Source organism: Manis javanica, chromosome 14 (genome assembly GCF_040802235.1).
Source record: "Manis javanica isolate MJ-LG chromosome 14, MJ_LKY, whole genome shotgun sequence".
In the NCBI taxonomy this organism is placed as follows: Eukaryota; Metazoa; Chordata; class Mammalia; order Pholidota; family Manidae; genus Manis; species Manis javanica.
This window is the reverse complement of record NC_133169.1, coordinates 54,681,553-54,707,561: the sequence shown is the minus strand read 5'-3', so window position 1 is coordinate 54,707,561 and position 26,009 is coordinate 54,681,553. Positions and strand designations below refer to the sequence as shown.

The 26,009-nt window shown below is 39.4% G+C and overlaps 1 protein-coding gene across 2 annotated transcripts in view; it reads right to left on the bottom strand.

Annotated features, from left to right (window-relative positions):
* LOC140845920 (long-chain fatty acid transport protein 6-like) overlaps window positions 1–26,009 on the bottom strand; it is a 64,945-nt gene that overhangs the window by 32,333 nt on the left and 6,603 nt on the right. The window contains exons 2-3 of one of the 2 annotated variants that reach the window (XM_073221114.1): window positions 23,792–23,995; window positions 883–1,041 (exon numbers count right to left, since the gene is read on the bottom strand). In XM_073221114.1, coding sequence (XP_073077215.1) covers window positions 883–1,041; window positions 23,792–23,995 — 363 coding nt within the window. The remainder of the gene's footprint in view (window positions 1–882; window positions 1,042–23,791; window positions 23,996–26,009) is intronic. The other variant, XM_073221116.1, reaches the window with a different exon arrangement.

Here is a 26,009-nt window from a genome sequence, read left to right as displayed (position 1 = left end):
TGAAGCAGCCTCACCATATCTTGAGGTTGAGAAAGACTAAGGTCGACTTGGTGAGATATCGATGACTGCTAAACCTCATTTTAACAACCTAATTGCTAAAACAATGTAAGTCATCTGTGTATGTTTCAAGGAAAATGCTAATGTTTTCACCATCTTTATTGTGGACCATATTCAAAATCTCCTATTCCATAAAATTACTTTATCATATTTTAGACATATTTAAATAGTGGTGAATGATACCTGTTACTATATTATTTCAGGCCTAGCTAGCAACAGACACATAATTTCAGTGTGTTTATGAATGGAATCTACTGAGTCACTGAGTCACAAGTCCTGCCCAATGACCTCTTGGGTGTCTGGGTACAGTGTTTGCAAAGATAGCCTCAGCTATTCCTTGTATGCCCTTAACTCTGCAATATGAATTCACCACACGGCCTTTCAAAAGGTGGAGTCTATTTCCCCAGCCTTCAGATTTTGAATCTGGAATGGTTTGTGACTCTCTTTGACCGACAAAATGCAGATGAAATGATCTATGTAACTTCCGGAGCCTTAAGAGCTATGCAGCTTCCACGTTTGGCCTCCTGGAAAGCTTTACTACCAGTTCAGGAGGGGGAGGAAGACCACTAAAAGATGGGTGACCCCACAGAGAGGGAAGCCCAGTCAAGGGCCAGCTCCGACCGAGGGCCACATTCCCAGGTCTCTGCTCTTTCCACTTCAGGAATACACTGAGTTTGTCATGAAATTGGGTCCTTTTAATACATATAATTATATAATATACACACAAACAATCTGAATTCAACTGCCAAAGCTTCAAACTTTAATGAGCACAAGTTTTAATTATAAGGCATTCTGAAAACTTACCAAGAGAAAATAAAAACTTACCTAACTCAATGCATCCGCCGATTCCCAGGAGAGATCCTGAACTATGATACAGGGGAAGAGTTATATAGATGATGTCATCGGCTGCACAACCGAAAGCCCACAGTCCAACAGAGCCCTTCAAAGCCTGCAGCTGACTGATCACAGCTGCTTTTGGTAGACCTGGAAGACAGGAAAAAGAAGAAAAATGTGAGAGAAAGCGAGTCTATACTGCTATCTACTACAACAGCAACTGAGAAAAAAAGTGCATTCAAGTTTTCTATCTGTTTTGTACAAGGGGCCATGTAAGTGGGAGCTATGCAGTAATGGATCCCTGAATCTTAGATCTACCCAGAAGGATCCAAACTATAAAATTACATGGAGTTTAAGATACTGTAGTTTCAATCATGCTTGACTTTTGAAGTTTTGTCAGCTTCACAGAACGAGATCTGCTGCCAGAATGCAAAAAATCTAAAAATGTACACCCAAAATGAGGCAAATCTTAATATGAATCTAATCCATTGGTTTTTTTTTTGGTTTTTTTGTTTTTGTAGAAAACAGGATAAATGGTTTAATGACCAAAGAACATGAATATCAACCATTAAAAATGAAACAGATTAAATTCAGAGATCAAACTTAAAGGTTGGTAGAAAGCAAAGGTGATGTTCTAAAATACAAAGAGTACTTGACTACTACATTGTAAATCACAAATTCTTTAAATCTACCCAGTATAGAAGATGTTTACCCAGACCAAAAATGTAAAATTCTATCAAGTAGTTGGTGGGTTTTTTCTTCTGGATTAAAACAGTAGGAGAGTATCCTGGGATGCTAGCCATGGTTTATTTTTTTATTTTTTTATTTTTTTTACATTTTTAAAAGGATCCAATTTATTTGGCTTTTACTGGGATGCACCTTTAACTCACAGAGATTTACAAGATGTGGTTTTAATCAGTTTATACAAGAATACTATTTTGATATTATATTAAATCTGCACAATCCAATGGAAATTTGATACAGGCATTTTTTCTTCAAATGTTACTTTTCTTTATAGAATTACTACTATAACCTCATATATTTAATGAAAACTATATTGTTTGTCTTATGTGTGTCAATATGAAGCCTTTGTTTTACACCATTTTAAAGTAATTTTTTTTTGAGGGAACCTCTCATATTTATTGATCAAATGGTTGTTAACAACAATAAAATTCTGTATAGGGGACTCAGTGCTCAATGCACAATCATTAATGCATCTCAAGCCTAATTCTCGTCAGTCTCCAATCTTCTGAAGCATAACGAACAAGTTCTTACATGGTGAACAAATTCTTACATAGTGAATAAGTTCTTACATGGTGAACAGTACAAGGGCAGTCATCACAGAAACTTTCGGTTTTGCTCACACATTATGAACTATAAACAATCCGGTCAAATATGAATATTCGTTTGATTTTTATACTTGATTTATATGTGGGTCCCACATTTCTCCCTTTATTATTATTATTATTTTTATTTTTAATAAAATGCTGAAGTGGTAGGTAGATGCAAGATAAAGGTAGAAAACATAGTTTAGTGTTGTAAGAGAGCAATTATAGATGATCAGGTGTGTGCCTGTAGACTATGTGTTAATCCAAGCTAGACAAGGGCATTAAAACATTCACGGATGCAGAAGATTTCTCTTTAAACAGGGGGGTGAGGTTCTAAGCCTCACCACTGTTGATCCCCAATTTCTCACCTGATGGCCCCCCTGCAACTGTGCCTGTCTTAGGTTGTTCCTTCCTTGAGGAATCTTACCCGTCTCTGGCTAACCAGTCATCTTCCGGGGCCATACAGAGAAATGTAAAGTTGGTAAGTGAGAGGGAAGCGGTATTGTTGGAAAAGGCTAGCTTTTTACTTCTTTGCAGATTTATGCCCTGTGGCTTCTATGCCCAGCATTTGTCTTGAGGTATCTTTACCACTTGGAAGAATTATGATACTTGGTAAATTTAATATGAGGCATGAATTCTATTTAAGGGTTGTAATTAGGAAGGAAGAAGAAAATCTCTAGAGGTAGCAGATGGAAGAAAAAATGGGGGGATTGATTATTTCTTTGACATATCTTCTTGTAGAGTAACTTAAGCATGTATAGGTTTTAACTACTAATTAAGTTGCGCACACACATTAACATAATAGGAATACAGTTACATAACCAAAGCAGATCTATAATTACCAGCCATCTCCAGTGAAGCCAAGAAAACCAGTTAGGCATCCTAGGCATTTGTGAAAATTTGTCTATGATCTGATGGATATTGTACAACTGTACTTGAATAGTCTGAGAGAAATCAGACAAATTAAAACAACCCATTCCTGGGAACTGTTCACATCCCATATGCTCTTTTAACAGTAGATAGTCTGTAGTCGTAAGCTTTTGGAGCGCTACAACTTGCACTTCTCCTAATTCGTGGTTGAGTTCCAACAGTATAGATCCAGTCAAATTTGTTGCTTTAATTAAAGCACAGGCCAGCTTAGATATCTCCTTATTCATTCCAATGGCAAGTCCAGGAACTGGTGGGATGGATGCAGCTACAACTGCAGCATCGCCTGAATCTTTGTTGTGGTTTTTTGATGATCATCTTCTGGTATGACTCTTCCAGATGGTGCTGATGTTGGAAGTTCTTCTTCATATCATATCTTAGTTCATTTTCTGGGTAGCCAAATTAGGCTTTGATCCTCTGTATAAACACAAACAGACCCTTGCCCTCACTTTGATATGCCCTTTATACCATTGTGTAGAACTCATTGGAGGTCACCACACAGGAACTGCTTTTTTGTTGTTGTTGTTGTTGTTGTTGTCATTAATCTACACTTACATGATGAATATTATGTTTACTAGGCTCTCCCCTATACCAGGTCCCCCCTATAAACCCCTTTACAGTCACTGTCAATCAGCATAGCAAAATGCAGAATCACTACTTGTCTTCTCTGTGTTGTACAACCCTCCCCTTTCTCTCACCACCCCCATGCATTCTAATCTTAATACCCCCCTTCTTCTTCACACACTTATCCCTCCCTACCCACCCATCCTCCCCAGTCCCTTTCCCTTTGGTACCTATTAGTCCATTCTTGAGTTCTGTGATTCCGCTCCTGTTTTGTTCCTTCAGTTTTTCCTTTGTTCCTATACTCCACAGATGAGTGAAATCATTTGGAATTTCTCTTTCTCTGCTTGGCTTATTTCACTGAGCATAATACCTTCCAGCTCCATGCATGTTGCTGCAAATCGTAGGATTTGCCCTTTTCTTATGGCTGAGTAGTATTCCATTATGTATATATACCACATGTTCTTTATCCATTCATCTATCGATGGACATTTAGGTTGCTTCCAATTCTTGGCTATTGTAAATAGTGCTGCGATAAACATAGGGGTGCATCTCTCTTTCTCAAACTTGATTGCTGCGTTCTTAGGGTAAATTCCTAGGAGTGTAATTCCTGGGTCAAATGGTAAGTCTGTTTTGAGCATTTTGCTGTACCTCCATACTGCTTTTCACAACCGGTGAACTAATTTACATTCCACCAGGAGTGTAGGAGGGCTCCACTTTCTCCACAGCCTTGCCAACATTTGTTGTTGTTTGTCTTTTGGATGGCAGCCATCCTTACTGGTGTGAGGTGATACCTCATTGTAGTTTTAATTTGCATTTCTCTGATAATTAGCGATGTGAAGCATCTTTTCATGTGTCTGTTGGCCATCTGTATTTCTTTTTTAGAGAACTGTCTGTTCAGTTCCCCTGCCCATTTCTTAATTGGGTTATTTGTTTTTTGTTTGTTGAGGCGTGTGAGCTCTTTATATATTCTGGACGTCAAGCCTTTATTGGATCTGTCACTTTCAAATATATTCTCCCATACTGTAGTGTTATTTTGTTCTATTGATGGTGTCTTTTGCTGTACAGAAGCTTTTCAGCTTAATATAGACCCACTTCTTCATTTTTGCTGTTTTTTTCCTTGCCAGGGGAGATATGTTCAAAAAGAGGTCACTCATGTTTATGTCTAAAAGGTTTTGCCTAGGTTTTTTTCTAAGAGTTTTATGGTTTCATGACTTACATTCAGTTCTTTGATCCATTTTGAATTTGCTTTTGTATATGGGGTTAGACAATGGTCCGGTTTCATTCTCCTACATGTAGCTGTCCAGTTTTGCCAGCACCATCTGTTGAAGAGACTGTCATTTTGCCATTGTATGTCCATGACTCCTTTATCAAATATTAATTGACCATGTGTGTTTGGGTTAATGTCTGGAGTCTCTAGTCTGTTCCACTGGTCTATGTCTCTGTTCTTGTGCCAGCACCAAATTGTCTTGATTACTATGGCTTTGTAGTAGAGCTTGAAGTTGGGGAGTGAGATCCCCCCTACTTTATTCTTCTTTTTCAGGATTGCTTTGGCTATTCGGGGTCTTTGGTGTTTCCATATGAATTTTTGAATTATTTGTTCCAGTTCATTGAAGAATGTCGCTGGTAATTTGATAGGGATTGCATCAAATCTGTATATTGCTTTGGGCAGGATGGCCATTTTGATGATATTAATTCTTCCTAGCCATGAGCATGGGATGAGTTTCCATTTGTTAGAGTCCCCTTTAATTTCTCTTAAGAGTGACTTGTAGTTTTCAGGGTATAGGTCTTTCACCTCTTTGGTTAGGTTTATTCCAAGGTATTTTATTCTTTTTGATGCAATTGTGAATGGAATTGTTCTCCAGGTTTATCTTTCTATTGGTTCATTGTTAGTGTATAGGAATGCTACAGATTTCTGTGTGTTAATTTTGTATCCTGCAACTTTGCTGTATTCTGATATCAGTTCTAGTAGTTTTGGAGTGGAGTCTTTAGGGTTTTTTATGTACAATATCATATCATCTGCAAATAGTGACAGTTGAAATTCTTCTTTACCAATCTGGATTCCTTGTATTTCTTTGTTTTGTCTGATTGCAGTGGCTAGGACCTCTAGTACTATGTTAAATAACAGGGGGGAGAGTGGGCATCCCTGTCTAGATCACGATCTCAGAGGAAATGCTTTCAGCTTCTCGCTGTTCAGTATAATATGGGCTGTGGGTTTATCATATATGGCCTTTATTATGTTGAGGTACTTTCTCTCTTTTCCCATTTCGCTGAGAGTTTCTATCATGAATGGATATTGAACTTTGTCAAATGCTTTTTCGGCATCTATGGAGATGATCATGTGGTTTTTGTCTTTCTTTTTGTTGATGTGGTGGATGATGTTGATGGATTTTTGAATGTTGTGCCATCCTTCATCCCTGGGATGAATCCCAGTTGGTCATGGTGTATGATCCTTTTGATAAGCTCTTGAATTCTGTTTGCTAATATTTTATTGAGTATTTTTGCATCTACATTCATCAGGGATATTGGTCTGTAAGTTTCTTTTTTGGTGGGGTCTTTGCCTGGTTTTGGTATTAGGGTGATGTTGGCTTCATAGAATGAGTTTGGGAGTATTCACTCCTCTTCTATTTTTTTGAAAATTTTAAGGAGAATGGGTATTATGTCTTCCCTGTGTGTCTGATAAAATTACAAGGTAAATCCGTCCAGCCCCGGGGTTTTGTTCTTGGGTTTTTTGATTACCATTTCAATTTCTTTGCTTGTAATTGGTTTGTTTAAAGTTTGTGTTTCTTCCTTGGTCAGTCTTGAGAGGTTGTATTTTTCTAGGAAGTTGTCCATTTCTTCTAGGTTTTCCAGTTTGTTGGCATATAGGTTTTCATAGTAGTCTTTAATATTTCTTTGTATTTCTGTGGAGTCTGTTGTGATTTTTCCGTTCTCATTTCTGATTCTGTTGATTTGTGTTGATTCTCTTTTTCTCTTAATAAGTTTGGCAAGAGGCTTATTAATTTTATTTTCTCAAAGAACCAGCTCTTGGTTTTGTTGAATTTTGCTATTTTTTTGTTCTTCTCAATTTTGTTTATTTCTTCTCTGATCTTTATTATGTCCCTCCTTCTGCTGACTTTAGGCCTTATTTGTTCTTCTTTTTCCAGTTTCGATAGTGGTGATGTTAGACTATTCATTTGGGATTGTTCTTCCTTTTTCAAGTGTGCCTGGATGGCTATATACTTTCCTCTTAAGACTGCTTTCACTGCGTCCCACAGAAGTTGGGGCTTTGTGTTGTTGTCATTTGTTTCTATATATTCCTTGATCTCTATTTTGATTTGTTCATTGATCCATTGATTATTTAGTAGCATGTTGTTAAGCCTCCATGTGTTTGTGAGCCTTTTTGTTTTCTTTGTAGAATTTATTTCTACTTTCATATCGTTGTGGTCTGAAAAATTGGTTGGTAGAATTTCAATATTTTGGAATTTACTGAGGCTCTTTTTGTGACCTAGTATGTGGTCTATTCTGGAGAATGTTCCATGTGCACTTGAGAAGAATGTATATCCTGTTGCTTTTGGATGTAGAGTTCTATAGATGTCTATTAGGTCCATCTGTTCTAGTGTGTTGTTCAGTGCCTGTGTGTCCTTACTTATTTTCTGCCCGGTGGATCTATCCTTTGGGGTTAGTGGTGTGTTGAAGTCTCCTAAAATGAATGCATAGCAGTCTATTTCCCTATTTAGTTCCGTTATTATGTGTTTCACATATGCTGGTGCTCCTGTATTGGGTGCATATATATTTAGAATGGTTATATCCTCTTGTTGGACTGAAGCCTTTATCATTATGTAGTGTCTTTCTTTATCTCTTAATACTTTCTTTGTTTTGAAGTCTATTTTGTCTGGTATTAGTACTGCAACCCCTGCTTTCTTCTCACTGTTGTTTGCCTGAAATATGTTTTCCATCCCTTGACTTTTAGTCTGTGCATGTCTTTGGGTTTGAGGTGAGTTTCTTGTAAGCAGCATATAGATGGGTCTTGCTTTTTTATCCATTCTATTACTCTGTGTCTTTTGATTGGTGTATTAAGTCCATTTTCACTTAGGGTGACTATTGAGAGATATGTACTTATTGCCATTACAGGCTTTAAATTCGTGGTTACCAAAGGTTCAAGGTTAGTGTCTTTAGTATCTTATGGCCTAACTTAGCTCGCTTATTGAGCTGTTATATACACTGTCTGGAGATTCTTTTCTTCTCTCCCCTCTTATTCCTCCTCCTCCATTCTTTGTATGTTGTGTGTTTGTTCTGTGCTCTTTTTAGGAGTGCTCCCATCTAGAGCAGTCCCTGTAAGATGCCCTGTAGAGGTGGTTTGTGGGAAGCAAATTCCCTCAGCTTTTGCTTGTCTGGGAATTGTTTAATCCCACCATCATATTTAAATGATAGTCGTGCTGGATACAGTATTCTTGGTTCAAGGCCCTTCTCTTTCATTGCATTAAGTATATCATGCCATTCTCTTCTGGCCTGTAGGGTTTCTGTCGAGAAGTCTGATGTTAGCCTGATGGGTTTTCCTTTATAGGTGACCTTTTTCTCTCTAGCTGCCTTTAAAACTCTTTCCTTGTCCTAGATCCTTGCCATTTTAATTATTATGTGTCTTGGTGTTGTCCTCCTTGGATCCTTTCTGATGGGGGTTCTGTGTATTTCCGTGGTCTGTTTGGGGAAGTTTTCAGCAATTATTTCTTCAAAGACACTTTCTATCCCTTTTCCTCTCTCTTCTTCTTCTGGTACCCCTATAATACGGATATTGTTCCTTTTGGAATGGTCACATAGTTCTCTTAGTATTGTTTAATTCCTGGAGATCCTTTTATCTCTCTCTATGTCAGCTTCTATGCGTTCCTGTTGTCTGGTTTCTATTCCTTCAATGGCCTCTTGCATCTTATCCATTCTGCTTATAAATCCTTCCAGGGTTTGTTTCACTTCTGTAATCTCCTTCCTGGCATCTGCGACCTCCCTCCAGACTTCATCCCTTAGCTCTTGCATATTTCTCTGCATCTCTGTCAGCATGTTTATGATTTTTATTTTGCATTCTTTTTCAGGAAGATTGGTTTGGTCTGTCTTCTTCTCAAGTGTTGACTCTGTGATCTTTGTCCGCCTGTACTTTTTCCTTTTCATGGTGATAGAGATAGTTTGCAGAGCTGGTACAAGTGACAGCTGGAAGAGCTTTCCTTCTTGTTGGTTTGTGGCCTTCCTCTCCGGGGAGAATAGCGACATCTAGTGGCTTGTGCTGGGTAGCTGTGCGCAGACAGGGCTTCTGCTTCCTACCCGGCTGCTATGGAGTTTATCTCCACTGTTGCAATCGGCATGGCCTGGCTTGGGCTGCTGCTCCAAAATGGTGGAGCCCCGTTGGAGGGAGAGCAGCCGGGAGGCTATTTATCTCCATAAGGGGCCTCTGTGCTCCCTGCTGCCCCGCAGGTTAGAGTGCCCAGAGAACCCGAGATTCCTTGCCTCTGGACTAAGTGTCCTGCCCTGCCTCTTTAAGACTTCCAAAAAGCACTCTCCAAACCAAAACAAAAACAGCAACAACAACAAAAAAAAATTAAATAAATAATTAACGATAAAAGAAAAAAGCACAATTTTCATTGTCCTCAGGTGCTGGTCTCAGGCACCCGCTCACTGGTCTTGCTTCCCTGTTTCCCTAGTATTGGGGTCCCTGTCCCTTTAAGACTTCCAAAAAGCACTGGACAAAAAAAAAAACAAAAACAAAACAATGGCCGCTCCTGTTTCTTTGTTCTCCGGCATCGGCCTCAGGCACCCGCTCACCGGGCCTGCTGCCCTGTTTCCCTAGTACCCAGGACCCCACGCATGGACTGTGTCTGCGCTCTGGTCCAGATGGGTGAGGCTGGATGTTCAGCATTCCTGGGCTCCTTCTCCCTCCCACTCAGATCTCTCTCTTCCCGCAGGGAGCTGGGGGGAGGGGCGCTTGGGACCTCCCGGGCCTGTGTTTGTATCTTACCCTGTTCACGAGCCGCTGGGTTCTCTCAGGTGTGGATGTGGTCTGGATGTTGTCCTGTGTCCTCTGGTCTCTATTTTAGGAAGAGTTGTCTTTGTTATATTTTCATAGATATATGTGGTTTTGGGAGGAGATTACTGCTGCTGTATTCACACCACCATCTTGGCCCAAAACTAACCCATTGTTTTAAGTAGAAATTTTACAATTCCAATTCCAAGTAAGGTTCTGTTTCAATTATAAACCATTAATTTTGTCATGCTTAATATATTCTGGAATAAGGTTATCAGAAAATATCACATTTTATTACATATGATGTTGATATACTTCTGGATATTCATAATCCAAGCAGAAACAGCTTTTTCTTCTAATCCTCTTCCATGTACAATGGGCTTCTTCTAAAAATCTGTAGTTCGAATTAATTTGTATAAAAACTGTGGCATACTGTTTTGTTACTTGGCATTGTTTGCCTAAATAATTTCCAGAATAAGTCTTCTGTACTGTAATATCAGCATGATAAAATCATCCAATTAGTACATAATTGATATGAAATCGCCATATGTATGGTAGAGATCAACAATTTTGTTTCAACTGTATCTCCTTACGGTGAACACAACTTGTTTTCACAATGAGGATCATCTCCTGAATTAATTTGTTAGATTAAGTCGTAGTTTAGTCACATCTGGACTGTCGGCTCAAACAGTTCTAATGCTTCTAGAATGTCTTCACGCGCAGGCCTCATCCCAAATCCACCTCATTGGCTAAGTTACTTCTCTTCACACAAACGCGGCAGCGACCAGGAGGATCGTCCGCGGTCCAGGAGGAGGCAGAGGGCAGTGCGGAGAGACCACAGGAAGCCAGTGCGTGGCAGGACCGGGAGCGAACAGCAGCGGACGCAGGGCCCCCCGTGTGGTCAGTTCTCCCCGCTGCTGACAGAGGCCTTCTCAGCCACCTTCGGGAGAGCAGCTGCACCTGCCAATGGCTCTGCACACTCACCGCGGCCGGGGCCCGGACGTCACTTCTCAGTGGGCGGGACTGAGCCCTGAACATGGCCTTGGCAACATTTCCCAGCCCGAAGCACTTCCTTGCTGACGGCTGACTGTCTCAGGCCAGAGGCCGAGATAAAGGGGTACCCCTTTGTCTCAGGCCAGAGGCCGAGATAAAGGGGTACCCCTGGGGTGAGGTCAGCATCACAGGGCACAAAGCCACAGCTCACAGCTCAGCAGACACCTGACCGGATAGAAGAGCGCACCTCCGCACCGCACAGCACGCCGGGGAGGCCCATCCACCGGGCGCCTCCCATGGAGGGAAGGCGGTGGCCCGAGTCACAGCCCTTCCCGGCGGCTGAGGCAGTGGGCGGGGCTCTGCCCCATCACCCGCCCTGCAGCTGGAGGGGCCGCGGGCTCTCTCTGAGGGCTGCCCGAGCGGCTGGGGTGAGGGGGGGAGAAGTGATGGATGCAAGCAAGGAGAACTGAAGAAGTTTCCCTGCGGTTACCTCAAGGTCAGCGGGGCCAACAGAGCTCTGAGACACCCCCTCCCCTCCCCTCGCTGCTGCGGTCACATCAGAGCCCCAAGGGCTACTTACATACCTCCCCCTGCTTTGCCATTTTTTTTTGATGCCCCAACCTTAGTGGGGGAGTCCGCTCCATAAAAGAAACCAAAAACCTGCGCTATAGCACCACCTTCTGGGAAACTAAAGAACTAAAGAAAGGCGCCTAGCTACCTACCTGTTGAAGTGCTTGAATCAAAGAAAACAAAACCTGGCTTAAATAAGAAAGGCATTTGCTCCTTTAAATGAAATATTAGAGGCACTTTTCATCAAACACCATGAAAAATGGTAACAAGGTATCATGAAAAGAAACAATTTTCCAGCAACAACCCCAAATCATGGAATATTGCAATCTAACTGATAAAGAACTTAGAATAGCATTATGAAGAAATTCAGTGAGCTACAGATATACTTAGAATGGCAGTACAATAATTTCAGGAATAAAATTAATGAACAGAAGGAGTACTTTACCAAAGAGAATCAAATTCTAAAAAGAGAACTAAATGGAAATATTCAAAGTATCAAAAGATTAAAAACTGCCAGCCAAGGATACTCCACCCAGCAAAGTTATCCTTTAAACATGAAGAAAAAATAAAGGCTTTCCCAGACAGACAAAAGCTGAGGGAGTTCACCACACCCACCTCTGCCTTACAAGAAATGTTGAAAGAGGCTCTTCAAGCTGAAATGAAAATACAAAAATACACAAATATTTTATTAAAGTGATAAGTAGTCAGAATTAGAAAGCTGTAACTCTTTTTCAGAGTAGTGTATTGAGTAGTGTATATACTCTTAACTGTAGGACAAAAGAAAACAGCACTAAAAATACCTATAGCTACCAAAACTTGGTAACAGAATTGGAGCATAAACAGAAATAATTTGTGACATCAAAAAAGGTGAATAAAGGTAAACTGCCATCAGCAGAAAAACAACCATTTTGTCTATGAGATATTTTGCATAAACTTCATGGTAACCATAAAGCAAAAATCTTGAGCAGAGACACAAAACAAAAAACGGGAGACTAAGCAAATCACTGGAAAAACCACTAACTTACAAAGGTAAACAGAAACAGAAGGAAAAGCAGTGGACAATGAAGAGATAAAATAACCAGAAGGCGAAAAATAAAATGGCAGTAGTAAATCCTTACATATCAATAATTACCCTAAATGTAAATGGAGTGAACTCACCAATTAAAAGGCAAAGACTGGATGGATGAATACAAGAACAAGACCCAACTATATGCTGCCTGCAAGAGCCTCAGTTTATCTCTGAAGACACACATGAGGCTCAGAGTGAAAGGACAGGAGATGGTATTTCAAGCAAACAGAATTGAAAAGTTAGGAAAGCATAGCTATACTTACATCAGACAAAATAGATTTCGTGCCAAAAAGGGTAACAAGAGACAAAGATCATTGAAAAATGATAAAGAGGTCAGTACATCAAGAAGCTACAACAATCGTATAATATGTATGCTCCCCAAAAATAAGCACTGAAATGTATTAAGCAATTAATAACAGATCTTAGAAAACAATACAATAATTGTAGGGGACTTCAATACTCCACTATCAGCAATGGGTAGATTGTCCAGACAGAAAATCAACAAGGAAACATTTGAATTGAACCACAGTTTATAACAAATGGACTTTTAATAGACATATGCAGAAGATTCTGTTCCAACAGCAGAAGGATACACATTCTTCTCAAGTGCACATGGAACACATTCTAGAATAGATCATATGACAGGCAACACAACATATCTTAGCAAACTTAAGAGGATTGAAATCACACTACCTACCTTTCCCAACCACAATGGTATGAAAGAAATCAACAGGAGGAAAGTGAGAAGATCTACAAATACATGCACTTTTAAAGAACCATTGAGTCAAAGAAGAAATCAAAAGGGAAATAAAAAATTACTTCAAAACAAATGAAAATGAAAATACAACATATCAAATATTGTAGGATGTAGCAAAAGCAGTTCTGAGAGGAAAGTTTATAGCAATAAATGTAAAGACCTCAAATAAACAACCTAACTTTACACCTAAAGGAACAAGAAAAAGAACAAGCTAGGTCCAAAGTTAGCAGAAGGAAGGACATAATAAGGATCAGAGTGGAAATAAATGAAATACAGAAGAAAACAATAGAAAGGATCAACAAAACTAAGAGTTGGTTCTTCAAAAATAAACAAAATTGACAAACCTTCAGCTAGACTAAACAGCAAAGAGGAAGACTCAAATCAGCAAAATTGGAAGTGAAAGAGGAGCCATTCCAATTGATACCACAGAAACATACATGTAATCATAAGAGACTACTGTGAACAATTACATGCCAACAAACTACATAACCTAGAAAAAAAGGATACATTTCTAAAAACATACAATTTACCAAGACTGAACCAGGAAAAAATAGAAAATCTAAACAGCCCAATAACAAGTAAAAAGTTTGAATCAGTAATCAAAAAACTCTCAACACAGAAATCTCCAGGGGCACATGGCTTCACTGGAAATAGGAAATATTTAAAGAATAATAGCACCAAACCTCCTCAAACTCTTCCAAAATTTCAAGGAAGGAATACTTCCTAACACACTCTACAAAGCCAGCATTATCTTGATATCTAACCCAGATAAGGATACCACAAGAAAACTACAAACCACCATTCCTGATCAACATAGATGTAAAAATTCACCAAAAAGTAATAGCAACAAAATTCAAGAACGCTTTAGAAGGATTATACACCATGACCAAGTGGAATTTATCTCTGGGATGCAAGGATGGTTCAACAAGTGCATACAAATAATTGTGATACTGTTGGATTATGTCAAGAACTGTAATACTGTTGGAAACATCAAGAAACTGAAAGAAAAACATCACATGATCATCTCAAAAGATTCAGAAAAGGCACTTGACAAAATACAATACCCTTTCATGATAAAAAGCCTTAACAGGGTATAGAAGGACCATACCTCAACATAATTAAGGACATACATGACACGTCCACAGCTAACATTATACTCACTGGAGAGAAATTGAAAGCACTTCCTCTAAGAAGGAACAAGACATGGATGCCCACTTTCACCACTCCTATGGTGAACAATTAGGTAAGGCATCCAAATCAAAAGGAAGAAGTAAAATTGTCATTATTTGCTGGGGATAAGGTACTATATATAGAAAACCCCAAAGAATTGTTAAAAAACTGTTGGAATCAGTTAATGATTTCACTAAAGTGACCAGATACAAAATCCACATAAAGAAATCAATTGCATTCCTTCACATTAATGATGAAGCATTTGAAAAAGAAATAAAGAAAAAAATCCCATTCATAATAGAATAATAAACAATAAAATACTTAGGAATAAATTTAACCAAGGAAGTGAAAGATCTGTACAGTGAAAACTACAAAACTTTGCTGAAAGAAATTGAATACACAGAAGAATGCAAAGACTTCTGCATTCATGGATGGGAAGAACTGATGTTGTTAAAATGGCCACAATTACCCTAAACCATCTACAGATTCAAAGCAAACCCCACCAAAGGCATTCTTCACAGAAGCAGGAGAAACAATCCTAAATTTTGTGTGGAACCAGAAAAGGCCCCAAATAAAGCAATCCTCAGACAAAAGACGAAAGTCAGAGGCATCACATTATCAGGTTTCAAGCTATATCACAAAGCCATTTTAGTAATAAAAATAGTATAATCCTGGCATAAAAATAAATACATCAACCAGTGAAACAGATTAAAGAGCTCAGAATTACACCCTGGCATACAGGGTCCACTAATACCAGACAATGGAGCAAAGAATACACAATAGGGACAGTGTAGTCTATTCAGCAGATGGTGACAGGAAAACTGGAGAAACAAATACAGAACAATGAGCTTGGACCTCATCCCACATGACTCAAAAAAAAAAAAACATTAACTCAAAATGGATCAGACTTAAACATACAACATGATACCAAAAAAGTCTTTGAAGGAGACATAGGGAAGAAGCTCATCAGTACTGGTCTTGGCAATAATTTTTTATGCGTCACACCCAAAACACAAACAATAAAAGAAAAAATAACAAACAGGATTACATCAAACTCAAATGCTTCCACACAGCAAAAGAAACAATTGATAAAATGAAAACACAATCCACAGAATGGCAGAAAATTTTTGCAAGCCATATATTCGATTATATAAGAGGTGAGGTTAATATCCAAAATATATAAAGAACTCAGTCAACTCAATAACAAAAAAAACAAATAATCCAATTAAAAATGTGCAGAAAAACTAAATTGATATTTCACCAAAGAGGACATCAAAATGGCCAACAGGCACATAAAAAGATGTTCCACATCACTAATCATCAGTGAAATGCAAATCAAAAACATAATGAGCTATCACCTCACACTTGTTAGAATGGCTATTATCAACAAGACAAGGAAGAACAAGTGCTGGCAGAGATGTGGTGAAAAGGAACCCTCTATACATTGTTGGTGGGAATGTAAATTGGTCCAACCACCATGGAAAAGAGTACGGAGGGTCCTCAAAAATTAAATATAGATTTACCATACAATCCAACAATTTCATTCTGGGTACATACCCAAAGGAAAAGAAAATAGGATTTTGACAAGATATATGCACTTCTACATTTATCACAACATTACTTACAATAGCCAAGATATGGAAACAACCCAAATACCCATTAACAGATGAATGGATAAAAAGATGTGGTACATATACTAATCAGCCAATGAGGAAGGAGGCTATCCTGCCATTTATGACGACAACATTGATGGACCTTGAGCACATTATGCAAAGTAAGGTAAGTCAGACAGAGACAAGTACTGTATGATACCACTTACATGTGGAATCTAAAAAAGTAAAGCCTTTAAAAAATAGAGTAGTAGAATGTTCTTTACCAGGGACTGGGGGCTGGGGAATAAGAGCGATGGTGATTAACAGTATGAACTTGTAAGCCATAGAGATCCAATGCACAGTATAATGAATACAGACAATAATTATTGTACTGTAATTATGTAAAGTGATGAATATTGCTACTTTGGCAATTGTATTACAGTATATAAATGTATCAAAGTAACAAGTTGTACACCTTAAACTTACACAATATTACACATCAAATTTATTCAATTAAAAAAATAAGATACGCTCCCATGTCTGGACTCTCAATTTTTACAGCCAGAATTCCCTACTGCCTGCTATGTGCTTCTCTGGGTATGCTCCGCCCCATGCAATGCCCTGTTGCTGCAATTTCCTCCCAGATCTCCCTGCCATTGGCCATGACCTCTGAGCTCAGCCTCCTCTGTGATCTGGTGTTCTACCTTCCAACTGACATTTGGCTCACAGTTGCTGCTGCTATTTCCTGATGTGTATTTCACGCAGACGACCAGCTCTTTTCCATACATACTAAACTCCAGCTTTGCTTTTGTAAGCCTTCTCTGGTTTCATAACCTTCTGTGGTCTGTAGTAACCAGAGCTACTTACACATTCAAGTGGGGTGCCATCTTACTTAGTAGACATCATTCTTTCTCCACTTCAGTATATTTACTGCTGAAAGCCAAATCTTCCTTGGTTTTGGTCCCAGCAGCACATGGAGCTGTGAACCCCAGTCTCCAGTGACTTCCAGAACCTTTGACTGGGGTGAACCTCAAGCCCCCCCTTGTTGCTGCACCTATCTGATATTTCCTAACAGGTTTTTGTGCTCCATTTATGCTAACTCAAAGAGACCATCTCATAGGCAGTGCTGCCTACAAATTAAAATGTATTCATGAATTTTCTCAAAGGAAGTCTTCCACGGCTCCTCTTGATAGCTTGGCATTTCATATTTTCCTGAAAGAATTTATTGTCATCTACATGCATACAGAGTTTTCCTATTGTCATTTATAACGCTTTTGAGTGAGCCTATCTCCAGTCTTGATTCTTGGTAATTCAATGCCTTTCTGTTTTGAATGCCTTCTTCCAGAAGACCAAATCTTTATGCATGTTCTGTTTCCAAGAAGATCCCTCCCATGTTCTTCAGCCACTGTAGTCCTACTTCCCACACTGTTTCTGATCTCATGGCAACCCAGCTTTAAGAACAATAACTTTTCAAATTGGAGGTGTGTCCAAAGAAGCAGCATGCTTTATCTAGTTATATTCCACCTGGATGCTTATGTCATTCCTTCAAAGCACTTGAGCAAACTGATTAGCCATGTTTCCCTTCCTAATTCGGTGAGCTTTAAGTGTATAATGATCTCATTAATTTATTATTAACCCTTCAAGGTACTCAGATTTTTTGATAAAAGACACAAAATAAATGAACTTGTGCAACAAATGAAAGTGATCAAAGGTTGATGTAAAACAGTTTGAAAGGAGGAAAGAAGAACCAGGAGAATAAATAAAGTTTATTAAAACTGCATTTTAGAGTCCCTCTTGAAAGAGTTAGAAAGCATATTAACACATTAAAGCCCATGAGAAGTCGCCTGGTACAGAAACCTTGGTGTTTTGGCTGATGTTCATTTGTATTTTGTCAACCTGGACAAGGAAATTGTATAAAGACCCTTTTCAATTTTCATTGCATTTCTCTGAAGACATGAAGGGATATGTTGTAGAACATACCTGGAGAAGTGCTACCTTAGCTGGTCTCTAAAGCCCTCTTCTAAGCTTCTGTGCATCCCTGACATTGGAATCCTCAAAAGTCCCTCGACTGGAGGGATGAAGCCCAGGCATAAACGTGGGAATGAGGCTGCTGGGGATTAGGAGGAAGATGGAAGAAAAGATGATATCAGGGGAAAACCCATTCAGAAGCAGAGATAAATAATTTGGGGAATGCTGGGATCATTGTGGAATAAAGAAAAAACCTGTAAGTTTAGGGAAAAGGAGAGATGAAAGGAAATGGATTTAGACGGTGATAGTGAACGGCTCCCAGGGAACTTAAATGGTTCCCTTGTTCTCCTTCTCCTGCTGCCCACAGCAGTGCTGGATGCACGGCGGCTCTGACCAAGCTTTGAGGCTACCTAGCCAAGCCCGGTGAGCAATAAAAGAACTAGAAGTTGGCAGACTGAGCACGGGCATAGACCCGCAAGGCCAGGAGAAAAGTCCCGGAGATGAGATGAACGCCATTCCAGGAAGGCAGAAGGATGACCGGTGGGTGACTCGGCAGCTGGGAAGCTGAAACCTCAAGTGAACCCTTGCAGAAAGCTGGTTTGTGCCCACAGCACCCAGAAAGCCTCAGAAATGTGATCACTGGGTACCTCAGAGAGTGGAAAAGAAATATGCAATATTACACAGGGAGCTTTATGGAGGTTCTATTTAGAAGCAATTACATCAAGGTCATAGAATAGGGAATTTTATAACCCATCTGTTGGTCATTAAGATACCACATCATCTCCTCGGTCAGAGAGATGTAAGTGGTATAAGAATTGACCTCAATCCTTTTCTTATTCAGAGACACTCTGAGTTGATTCCAGGGCCCAGGAATGTAGCATTTTGATAAGCTTGGGCAAACGGGACTTGGCAGCAGTAAGAACGGCTAGGAAATGCTCCATATTATCCAAAGGGCTCCCTTATAACCTGGCAAAAGGGCCTAAGAGCAGTCTTCACTCCCAGCATTTAACTTTCCAAATCCTCACTTCCTAACGTGCGCCAACACCTTCCTCATTATCAACATCTATAAGATGGTTTGTGTGAGAACTGATTATTACATTAGGTGACACCCTAATATAAGTTCTCATATTTACTATCATTACAATCACTTAATTCAGTTCTAGGTTTAGAGTTGGAAACATCCATTAATATTAGAGAGAAAGAGAAAATTTTTTAATGAGGCTCAATGTGATTCTGTTACAATCTTTATTAGCTTTATATTCATAAAGCATGACGTCCTCTGTACCATCAGTTCCGTATGCTGCTCTGCTGTGCTCTCTTGTGACCCCACGTGGCTCAGGCATTTAAACTAAAAGGAATGATGTGTGTGTAACTTTCCCTGTGTGAGATCAATCTACAAACTAATTTTGGAACAATGTCAATAAATTATTCTGATATTTGTTTTAAAATGCAAAAGATAAAACAAAATTATAGCCCCAGACTGCTTTTTGCAAAATGGTAGTAGAAGGTTTGAGATTTATTTTCTGTAGAAGATTAGCCTCTGGAAATACCAGAAGACAGGTTGAACAAATAGGGGGAATAAGGGGAAGTCTGCATGCTTTTCCATCTCCCTTTTAAATTGGACTCATTTTGCCTATCAAGATTCTTATCTGAGGAATGTGAATAGCACACATGTAAAAACAGAAACCTGACAGTCATGGATCCCCCAACATCGGAAACCCTGACAGTCATGGATCCCCTAACATCAGAAACCCTGACAGTCATGGATCCCCCAACATCAGAAATCCTGATAGTCATGGATCCCCCAACATCAGAAACCCTGACAGTCACAGATCCCCCAACATCAGAAATCCTGACAGTCATGGATCCCCCAACGTCAGAAACCTTGACAGTCATGGATCCCCCAACATCAGAAACCCTGACAGTCATGGATCCCCTAGCATCAGAAACCTTGACAGTCACAGATCCCCCAACATCAGAAACCCTGACTGTCATGGATCCCCCAACAAACTGTCCTGGAGAATGAAAGCAACCAGTTCACAAGTCCCACTCAGGCACACAGATCTTCAGTCAGGATTTGGTTTATTTTATGTGTGCGTGTGACTGCATTTTAAATATGAAATGACAGAGGTCACCTGATATTCAAGGAACTCCTGAAGGGTAAAGGGTTGAGGCCAATACAACCCAAAAGATAAAAGGACAAAAAGAGAAAAGAGAAAACAGACAAGGCAGAGAGGAGAAATCTTTAAAAAAAATCATTAATATTCTGAGAGATATGGGACAATAAAGTATCAATAATACAAAATAACATGCTAAGGAAAGAAGAATATTCAAAGAACACAAGGATTAAAAGAGAAATCTCTCAAAAAGTAAATCAAAAGAGAAGACAAGAAACGTGGGATAGAAAAGATCAGAACATTAATAGTCCAGGAAGGCCAATCTTCAAAAAGTTACAGCTCCAAGGTAAAAGAATGAACAAACAAATGTAACAGGAGGGAATGAACAGAAAGAGCAGAAACAAAGAAAAGATATGGGCCTATAGAAAAAAAACTTAAAAAAAATTTTTTCAAGTACTTAGAATTGCAAGGCATGAGTTTGTAGTCTGAAAAGCCCTAAAAGTTTCCCAGCAAAATAGATAAATAAGACCAGTCCCAGTACAAGTCATCGTGGTGTTACAGACTAGTAAAGACTCTAAAAATCCCCCCAAAAGAAAGAAAAACAATGCCAAGGTGCATGAAGGATAAGAAATCAGAAAGAAAATCAGTTCTCAACGTGAATACTGGAAGTCAGATGGCAGCAGAACAATGTCTTCAAACCCTTATGGAGACATTATTTCTACTCTAGAATTCTAAACCAAGAAGTGCAAGATAGAAAAAAAGACATTTTCTGATGTGTAAGGACTTCAAAAACATTGCTTCCTAAACACTCTTTATCAGACAGCCACTGAAGGCAGTACAACGATAAAATGAAAGTAAGCCAAGGAAACTAATTTAGGATCTGGGACTTAAGGGGTCAGAAAAAATAAACATGGTGAAGGGAATTCCCGGGATGGTGATGAAGAATGAACCCAGGACAGCAAGAAAGAAACTGGTGGAGATGGAAAGAGCTGGTGGGAAGGCCTGGCAAAGAGGTGGCCACGGAACGGGCTGGACAAGAAACACACAGCCTTCACTGTTTTTTTAATACAGGTATTATTTTACTTTATTTACCAACAATAAAATGCACAAATCTTAGTTGCAGCTTGATGCATTCTGACGTGTATACATTCAAGTAATCATTATTCAGATCAAGATAGGAAACGTTCTCGCTCATTTCTTTTCCCCCTTCACCTCGTTCAACCATCCCTCCACCTCCCCACTCTGACAACCATCATTCCGTTCTCTGTGACTAGCAGTCTACTTCTGTTTCTCTTGCTTGTTTGTATTTTTTTTATCCCATATATAAGTGGAATCATATGGGTGAGCATGACCCAGTTAGAAGTGTAGAGAAAACCAGCAAGTCAACAGAACAATGACCAATTCAGATTGGGGGTAGATTTCTGTATACCTAGAGAAAGGAGATAAATTAATTTCATTATGCTGCAGAACTCAGCTAGAAATAGTGCTGCTAAGTGAGGATACTGATACTAACCAAGCCCACATTTGCCATAAAACTACGGGAAGGTGCTTGGGGAGAGAGTGCACCAGATAGAAAGAAATGAGGAGGGTGGGGAGCGGAAATAGAAGACAAACCCTTGACTTTGCATCATGGAAAAGCAGCAGACACTTTGTAGTCAACATCTGTTAACTTTCTAGTTAAGAGACTTGTTCTGTGTAGAGATACGGAGGTGATTATAAAATGAAAGCTCTAAAAATACTGAATGGAGTTGGTTTGGGGAAGAAGAACTCCAGGGGGCAAGTGGGTACTCTTTTTCTACAATTTGTAAAACAGCTAGAATTTTAACCTCTGTGCTGAACAACTTCAGCACAAATAAATATCAAAAGAAAACAAATTAGAAGTGCTTTTGCTTTCACCCTCTACTCCAATGGTACAAAACCCTCTGGTTTTAGTCTTAGAGAACCAGGGCTGTTAACAGTCTGCTCCACTCTTCTCACTGGGTGAGGAAGCAGGTGGGGTGGAGGCACAGTAAAGATGGTTTTAAAGCCCAGAGCCACTTTCTAGTTTTCCAAAGAGAATATCCACAAGGACATATTAGTTAAGCACCTTCTGTTGGAAGTTTTCAAAGCATATCATTTCCAAAATTGCATTGTCCCTTTTGGAGTCCAAAGTCAAAGTGAAGTGATACTGACATCTGGATACATATTAGCATTTGCCAGCTCACTTATCAAAGCTTTTCTAAGCAAAGTCAAAAATATAGCTGACTCTCCAGTCTAAGAGAGATCATTGTTAGGATTCAAATAGCAAAAAAAGAAGAAAAGAAAAGAAAGTTAAACTTCCTTACTGAAGTAAGAAAACTTTATTTAGGCAACTGTAGTTTTGCTTATAACACTGCCTGTGCACAAGAAATTAGTAACAGAACATTTGTGATGCCTACTTCAAACCCCCCAGTCATCTTCAAACTAATTTAAAAGGTGACCTAGTCTACCAGAAACATGACCCAGTTTTTCCTAAGAATCACTTAAGCTTAACATGCCTATTGACATCTCATACAGTTCCATTATTCTTTGCTTGTGTGTGTTACCTAAAAAAAAGGTAAGTTTAGGGACTTGATTCTGTTGGGTGTCTTCTCCAAAACCTGTGATTGCCTTCATGACTTCCTGTGTGTCACCTACTTCACTCACCCTCAAGGATATCAAGTGCCAGCTACAAGTGCTTAAATCACAGCTAGAGTCGGACTGTGCTCAGGACTTAATGTCATACACTGGAACACACGGAACTGTTTTAAGGTAGACTAATGGATTAATGAGAAACCATTTAAGCTCATCTCTTTAGGTTCAGGAATCTAACGGGCAGAGAAGTGAGCAATGACCTTACCTAAGCAGCTGGCCAAAGTTGACGCTGAGCCACTGGGGCTGGCTCAAGGACTTCACCATGCCAGGGCCCTTGAAACTGCCAAATGTGCAGACAATCTGTCCAGATCAGACCATGGCCAAGTGAGCATAGTGACCTGCTAAGTTAAAAGTGAAGCAATTACCATTTGACGCAGGAATCCCACTTGTAGGAATTCACCCTAAGAATGCAGCAGCCCAATTTGAAAAAGACAGATGCACCCCTATGTTTATCACAGCACTATTTACAATAGCCAAGAAATGGAAGCAACCTAAGTGTCCATCAGTAGATGAATGGATAAAGAAGATGTGGTACATATACACAGTGGAATATTATTCAGCCATAAGAAGGAAACAAATCCTACCATTTGCAACAACATGGATGGAGTTAGAGGGTATTATGCTCAGTGAAATAAGCCAGGTGGAGAAAGACAAGTATCAAATGATTTCACTCATCTGTGGAATGCAAGAACAAAGAAAAACTGAAGGAGCAAAACAGCAGCAGAATCACAGAACCCAAGAATGGACTAATGGTTACCAAAGGAAAAGGGACTGAGGAGGATGGGTGGGAAAGGAGGGAGAAGGGTAGAAGAAGAAAGGGGGCCTTATGATTAGCATGTATAATGTGGGGGGGGACACAGGGGGGGCTGTGCAACACAGAGAAGACAAGTAGTGATTTTACAGCATCTTACTATGCTGATGGACAGTGACTGTGAAGGGGTATGTGGTGGGGACTTGGTGAAGGGGGAACCCTAGTAAACAACGTTCTTCATGTAATTGTAGATTAATGATACCAAAATAAAAATAATAAAAACTAAAAAAAGTGAAGCAATTAACTTTTCTATTCAAGTTTGAGACTTCTGAGACCTAAGCGGTCTTCTTTGTGGCAGAGGCCTTCTCAGGTGTCTGGGGACAACATGTGGCGCAAAGTTGCCCAACACCATTGCTTTGCAAATGTACTGCATCCTGTTAAAGAAGACATAGATCCTACCTGTTGTCCCAGAGGTAAAAATATAAAGATAAGGAGACTTGAGGCTTGAGGCAACGTGGTGGCTGTGTGGCACTGGCCCCTCCGATGCTGTGCCCAGCTTGGCTTTGAGTGAAATTATGCCCCGTGGAACAGAATCTTTCATTGCCCAAACACTGATCTCTTCTGGGAGGCTCGGAAGGATTTCTTCTACAGTTCCCAGCAAATCTAAAAACCAAAGGATTAGAAATAAGTGAATAAAGTATAAAGCTCATTCACCTGGCTTTCCTTTGTGGTTTGGAGGAGAGAGATAAAATGTAAATGCAATGCTGATTTCCTGTTCTGGGTGAATGACTAATATCATAGTCATTTTAGGATTCTGTCTCAACAGGAACAATTGAAAGGGAAATCTGATTATCATTTGATTTAATCAATGCAAATAGGCTGATTCAAATTGAATTTTGGGACTCTACCATCCAGATTATGGTTCTTCGTAACTTTTAAATAAAACTCTGTTTTGATATGCTGCCTTCAGTCTAAACTCAGGATACTTCACTAGACATTTTCCTGCAAATACCACCCAGTAACTCATTATTTAAGCAGCCATCTGTCTGTGGCTGTTCAGAGCTCTCTGAATGCAGCACTTCCGGGAGAGTCCGCCCACTGCTCCAGAATCCCAAGGTCATTAGGCCTTAGGGACCATCTGAAGCCAAAGGTTGACAGAGGAGAATGAGAGGTGCCCTTTTCTCTGGATCAGGATAATTAAAGACAAAAGTCTTTGAGGGCAAAAGGAAAAAGAGAAAAGGTAATAAGAGTCCTAGTTCAGAGCAGGGAGCCAGCAGTGGCAGGGGGGAGCGGCCGGAGAAAAGCAGAGCCTCCGTCAGGAGCAGTGGGATCCGAGGCCAGGCGGGACCCCACGGCAAGCGAACAAGGGGAGGGGGAAAGCCTGAAATGCCGAGACCAATATAACACTGATTATCAACTCTATTTCAACTTGAAAATGTTTTTTAAATGTAAAATACATCCTGGTCAGATTGTTTGGGTCCATACACATATGGACCTCCCCTTCTAAACAACTTTTTCTTTTTCTAATTTTTTAACAAAACATCAACAATTATCACAAATATATTCTGCTTTGAAGTAGAACTCAGGGCACAGCATTAAACGTTTCCCTGGAAATGTAAATCAGTATCTGGTTATCCCCAAAAGCCATCGGTCATACAGATGTCACACAAAAGGCTCTCCCACACAATACATTTGAGCAAAACTCATGATTTATCTCCTCAAAATCTAAACCCAGCCTGATCACAAAGAAGCAGTAAGAGCAATGTGTCAAATGGGACCAGGCAGTTCACAAATAAAGCTTGCAAGAAAACTAAGGAAACACAGACAATTATAAGGAGTTGGTATGTTGGGAGTCGGGAGGCAGATTGGGACTTGAAGTTTTGTGAGTTCATTCTTCTTTCTACAGCAAACCCAAATGAAAATGTAAGAATCCAGAGAAAACATCTAATTCTAATGAACATACACAGCTATACACAGATTGCTTTGGTAAGAAGTGAAAAATCACAAGGAATACTGGGGAAAAGGCAAGTCACCAATAGATGTAAAAGCAGGACAAACAAATGACCTAGACATCCTATTTCCCTTTAATTTTTAGTACTAGATTTTGTTTTAATGACTCCCCCTGGCATTTCGAATAGACTAGTACAAGTCTCTGAACTGACTCATTTCGCTACCTTAATTTCAAGTCTCTCATCTGGAATCATAAATTAACAGCACAAACTTTTATATGTTCCTAATGATATGTAAGTCTAAGTTGGCAACGTTAAGTGCCAAGAAAGTTACAATACAATTAACTGTGGCCCCAAATGTGTTGGAATTGTAAAGTCTGAAGAAACACTGAGTACTTATGAAAGAGGATGACTTTAGCAAGAAAAAGGGAGTAGATTCCTAGAGGTCAGAGGAGATGCAATTTAATTTCCTTCATACATTAAAATTAAATTAACTTGGCTGACACATTTAGAATTCTGTTGAAGTTTATCTACAAATTATTTCTTCAACAGTGGTAAGAAATGTAGATGAGGATAGTGAAAATTGAAATGAAAATTTGAAAAGCCTTACAGGGGATAAAGAATCATGATTTACTCATCAGTGCCAATCTTTCTTAATAGAATGAAAACTTGCAGTGTCACTCTGAAAGGGAATTCTGAATATAAAGTCCTGACATAAGAGAGCATGT